Consider the following 6,000-nt stretch of genomic DNA (forward strand, 5'->3'; position numbering starts at 1 on the left):
TTATGTCACAACTTGACAAATGACAATTGTATGTGTCAACCGCCACATGCTAAATTAAATAAATATAGTTTAAAAAAACTAAAAAACACGCTTTTCAAGCACATCAAACTAAAAACTATAAAATAATTTTTAATATAAGCTGAAAACAATAATGAACGAAAAATACTAATATTGTTGTGAATAATTTTTAATATAAACTGAAAATAATAATGAATGAAAAATACTAGTATTGTTGAGACATTTTTGAAAGAATAGAAAAAATTTGATCACGAGGCAGGATTCGAACCTGCGTATCTTGATCCTGGATCCTGGATTTATTATTTATTTATTGATCCTGGATCACGGGTGGCCGAGAGGCTAGGCGTTGCTACGGTTAGGCAAGATACGCAGGTTCGAATCCTGCCTCGTGATCAAATTTTTTCTATTCTTTCAAAAATGTCTCATTTATAAAGCATTTCAATGCTATAAAACAAAAAATTAAATACTAGTATTGTTGTGAAAAAAGCGTGGGGCGCTTTGTGCCATATTTTTCGTGTATTGAGCAATGGGATGATGGGATGAATGATGGTTCTTGATAAGTGTACGAAATTTGAATGAAATCTGTATGTTCTGGTCCGGGTGCTTTCCTTCTGGAGGTACCCGAGTATTATGGAGAGATTAAAAGAGTAGCACATGTATGTTCGAGACTGGTGTCACAAAAAAATTTGCAACTAAAAACTTTTTAATGGATTTTAAACGTGATTTATTTAACACTTTACAGCGAGCGTGGTCACGGGGAGACACGCTCGCTGTAAAGTGTTCGAAACGTCGGGTTAATAATATAATGAATAAATCGTGTTTAAAATCCGTTAAAAAGCTTTTAATTTCAAAATATATAATACTCGCGTAAAATCAAACACAAGAAAATACAAAAAAAAATTGATAATAAATTTTCTATAAACTAATGTTTAAACTTATGTTTTCGTTTATTACTACATCCATTAATTCAATTAATGTAAGTTGTCCTATATTTTGTTTTCCTATGGTCACATCATTAGAAAAAGACACATTACCGCCGGGGGCCCTCTCAATCAGACTGATTATTACGTCAGTGTCACCAGTCTTGAGTTTAGTTAGTAATATAATGTCTTTGGCTGACACCACGGAATATTAAACATATTATATTCAGTGGCTAAAACCATGTTGATCAAGGAACCCTAAAAAAAGAAATATATGAAATAATGATGTGATATTAAAAAAGAAAATGGTCTTTTAATATCGATCTGAAAGTAATGTTTTACGTTACTTTAATATTTGACCTCTTCTTCTATGTTATTTTAAATATATGTACCCATGTCAATTGGTCGTTGAGTTGGCAATAGAAACACTTCTATACGAAGATCTGATTCTATCAAAGAAATATTTTTTGGTGCACAGTTTATAATCTATCGTCTTGACTAAAAGACTTGACGTTGTTTGTAGACATTGTTGAAAAACGGTCGCATTGTTCGTTTGTTTATAATCTGTGGCTTATTTTCAAATTTAAAAATTTGGAATATTTATATTTTTTCTAAGGGCTATGAAAACAACACTTCTTTGAGTTTGTTTTCTGAAATACACATCGTTTATCTATAAAAAAACTGCAATAATAATAAATTTGTCGATATTTTATCCTTAGGATAGCTACTTCTTAGACAAACCGCAGTTCATCCTGAGAATTTATAAAAATATGGATTCTATTACAAGCACTGAAGATATGTTGATTCAGACCAAAGGAAGACAAGAGAATATATTATTAGAAATAATCAAGGAAGTTTGCAGCGTCTCTAACTCTCAATTGTCTACAAAAGTCGTTGGAAAAGTTAATAGAATAATCGCCGATTGTGACCTAATTCATTATTCAAGTCTTCACAAACTTAGTACTGCTGATGAAAGTACAGCAACTGTTTTAGGTATTTATTATGATATTAGTAGCTCTCTACCCGCGGCTGAGCCCACGCATCAAAGGAATCCGTACCGCCACTACAAAAACAGGTGTCTAAAAGCTCCTGTCCTTTATCAAGTCTCAAACTATATTTTTGTTAAATTTCATCCAAATCGGTTTAGTAGTTTATTCGTAAAGAGTCAGATATTTTAACAAAAATGAAGCTGTGGTGCAGAAATTATTTTAGCACATAATTGTTTTATCTTATGTTAATTTTTCAGGTTTTATGAATCAATCTGTAGTAGAGCTTACTTTTGATGAACAAATAGAATTAAACAATGCTATATTACATAAAATTCAATCAAAGCTACCTGAATTTAATGCTGAATTGGAAAAACTACAACAGTCAATGGGAGCTAGGAATTCAAGAAAAGCTGAAATACAAACATTACAAAGAAGTCTGGACGAGAAATTGAATGTATTGAAAGAACAAGAGGGAGAAAAGGTTGATTTGATGATGGAATGGTTAAATCATAGACTTCAACATGTGTCTACATTTAGCTCTAACTCTACAGAACACTTAACTTTGAAGACTAAAATACTTGAAATGAAGTCCAGGTATATATGTGGTTAATTAATATTGCACAATAAAAATAGAGAAATATATGGTACCAGTTTAAAAATCATTTAATTTATCTAAACTGAGCTAACAAGCAGTTAGAGAAGGAATTTAATACAATGCTTGTTTGTATTGTTAAAAAGAAATTTGAGTACTAGGAAGCCACATATTTTCCAAGTGATATGGGTTCCAAATTATTATGTACAGAATAAAATCACATGTTTCTTTGTGGTGAATATTAGAATACTCATTTTAACATTTGTTGGCATTGTTACGGCTGATTCAACATATAGTGTGTGATATGGGGGCACTTACCTTATTGGAAAAGTGTTGCTCAGTAAATATAACTTTTACACTAAACTGCTACACTTTTGAATATTCCAGTTACCACACGTGTTTTTCCTCTATTGATTCAAGCATCATTGATTTACCAATAGATGTTTTATACTTGGGTCTCAAACCTCTAATTATTTGTACAACTTGGAACAGATAATAACAAACTACTCAAAAGTTTATTGCTTCTTTTAGAAGTTTTTGAATGTAATTAAAAGATACATGATCTATATTTTGGGATATTGGTTTATTTAACCTGTGATGTGGAGAAAAAAGTTATTACGGAAGTGATTAGAAGATTTACTTATTATTTTTTTATATTTTACTAGCTGCTCCCCGCGGTTTCACCCGCGTAAATCCGTATCCCGTAGGAATATCGGGATAAAAAGTAGCCTATATGTTATTCCACTTGTCCAGCTATCTACGTACCAAATTTCATTGCAATCGGTTCAGTAGTCCTTCCATGAAAGAGCAACAAACACACACACACATCCTTACAAACTTATAATATTAGTAGGATTTGATATTTATTTTTTATTTCAGAATACTACATCTACAAATCTTACAGAATATCTTCACAGAAACAAATCAGTCTATAAAGGCATATAGTGAAGTGCATAAAGATTTAAAAGAAAATATACAAGAGACAGAGCAGAGGATCAAGCAGTATAAAGATATTATAGAAAGCAATTAGATTTATTGTCCAAATTATAAGTTTATTAAATAATTTTGTTACAAAATTATTTTTAAATATTAATTCATATCATAGTCTTAAAGGACTTCATTTGTCAGTTAATAGAAAATCTCATTTCATGTGAATGGAAAACATGCCATCTGCTAAGATCGCAAAAGCTATAAGACTGGACAGGATGCTGTAAATATCTATTAATAGATAAATTATTATGATGAAAGTAAATGTTTTGCAATTGCATTTTATTCACTTGATTGCTTTATATTGTAGGATTGCACTATTTTCCATATAATATGAATTATATGAATTTGAAAGTATTTCTATAGACTAAAATGTAGGTTTGGTTTCAATGCTTTATAAATACTTTGTGTTTGTTCGACCAGCAACATCCATGTACCAAGCATTTCTTGTAGCATCAAATACATTTTTACATTTCAATAGAACTTGTTGAAATATCATAGATTAGGAATTTCTTGAAATGTTATGGTGTGCCCAAATTCAATGAAAATGGATATCTAAATTCCTCCCGCCTCATCCACCGTAATACAACCTTTACCTCTCTTACCTGTACATCAATTATATGTTTTACGCATTAAATTTTATGATAAGAGACTCGTAAAGATCAGAGCTCTTGTCTTTAGTGAATAGTTTATTTATTGTCGTTTGTTTTGTTATTTAAAATTTTTATTTTATAGTCAGTCGAGTATCAGACACCAATACAGTGTCGATTTCAGCCTTCACTTTAATCACCCATCAAAAATTATTCTTTATATTGTTTGTTGGCAGCAAAAGCTTGAGGCACCATTTAGTGTGGTAAACACATAATTTTTCTTAATAAGGGAATTCATAAGGTCAGTTATAAGTCAGTACTAGATATTAAATTAGATTCATTATCGGAAACAAACGCGTGTGAAAATATTGTAATATGCTAACAATAGTTTTTTATGACCTAAATGATCTCAATGATACCAATGTTTAAACACGATACTTAGTATATTAATGGCTACGTCATGAGACAATGTAAAAAAGGTCAAAGTACAAAGTTGGCGTAAAATATTGCGTACCACCTTACGTCCTTACATTAACTCGAGCATTATTGTATATTATAATACTATGCCAACACAACTTATAATTATGTCAACACATAGTACAATTAACTATATTGATGTTGAATCATTTTAACATAAGATTTGAATTATGGCGGCGCTTAAGGTTTTTATTGGATGGCGGTGAAATTTCAAATAATCGGATTAGATTATAATATATATAGTAATAGACATTATAGAGCAAGAGAGAAAAATTAATAATATAAAAAAATATTCAATCAATTTACACAATTTCGTGTCTACTGTACACTGTTGAAGAGAGGCGAGAGTGGAACTCATGGGGTGTCACACCTGGGTGCAGAAGAAATGTTACGAAAGAGTTGATATTAGGCCATATTACCGTTTAATCCATATACAAAGTTTCGTATCTTTGCTCTTCGCCGTTGTGGAATTCCATTTTCAACCTACTGATGGAGTCATATCAGTTCAGTAATACCAGTTATAAAATTTAGATAAAGTTACATATATACATACATACGTAACTTAAGGTAATCGAAAGTTAAATTTAATTGTAAACTGGAAAGTATGTCAAAATTTACTTTTAAAATTTTCCTGTGAATTAGTTGGTTTTTCATCGATTTCTTGATGATAATATAAGAGTACATTTTTTAACTAGACAAAGATCTCTTAAACCGATTAGCATGTACAAAAAAAAATACACATACGGACGGCCATAGAATCTCGTCGAACATTTTCGTTTTGAAAAGTCGGTAAACAGAATACTTGACTAAGAACCAGTAGTTCCTGAGATTAGCGCATTTAACCAAACAAACTACAGCTTTATGTTATGAACGAAAAGGCGAGGAAATGACGTTCACTGTAAGTGTAAGTAATAAACACTGTATGAATTGTTATTATTAGATAATGCTTATAAGTTATGAATCTGTATGACATTTTCTAGATAATGTTATAAATAAAACTATCATGATTTCTACTTAGGTATATTAAAGACCACACCAGTATTCCGTACGACAGATATAATACGTACGTTGGACGGTTTTTTAAGTTAAATCTGCCAGATATAAAGAAACAGGTACCTACACAAAATGTCACTATGTGTATACGTATTTTTCCGTTTTTCTGCTATAATTAAAATATACTTTTAAAGTGATATGGGATAATTGCCAATAACGGAGGTAAAGAAATAGTCACATTAGTACGAAAGTAGCTAGTGATTGTTTTAAAATATATGCTACCAGTTGCGCCCCGCGGTTTCAACCGCGTAAGTCTGTATCCTGTAGGAATATCGGGATAAAAAGTTGCCTATATTCCAGTTGTCGCATCTATCTACGTACCATTTTTCATTGTAATTAGTTCCGTAGTTTTTGCATGAAAGATTAACAAACAT

At 30.9% G+C, this 6,000-nt stretch overlaps 1 protein-coding gene across 1 annotated transcript; it reads left to right on the top strand.

The window, feature by feature from the left end:
* The first annotated feature begins 1,448 nt into the window (after positions 1 to 1,448).
* On the top strand, positions 1,449 to 3,586 carry LOC119840418. Its single transcript, XM_038367018.1, has 3 exons — positions 1,449 to 1,931; positions 2,185 to 2,521; positions 3,399 to 3,586. Exons 1-3 carry the CDS (start codon positions 1,709 to 1,711, stop codon positions 3,547 to 3,549), a joined length of 711 nt encoding a protein of 236 aa, XP_038222946.1. The 5' UTR covers positions 1,449 to 1,708; the 3' UTR covers positions 3,550 to 3,586.
* Positions 3,587 to 6,000: the final 2,414 nt, after the last annotated feature.

This window comes from Zerene cesonia, chromosome 6, assembly GCF_012273895.1.
Source record: "Zerene cesonia ecotype Mississippi chromosome 6, Zerene_cesonia_1.1, whole genome shotgun sequence".
NCBI lineage: Eukaryota > Metazoa > Arthropoda > Insecta > Lepidoptera > Pieridae > Zerene > Zerene cesonia.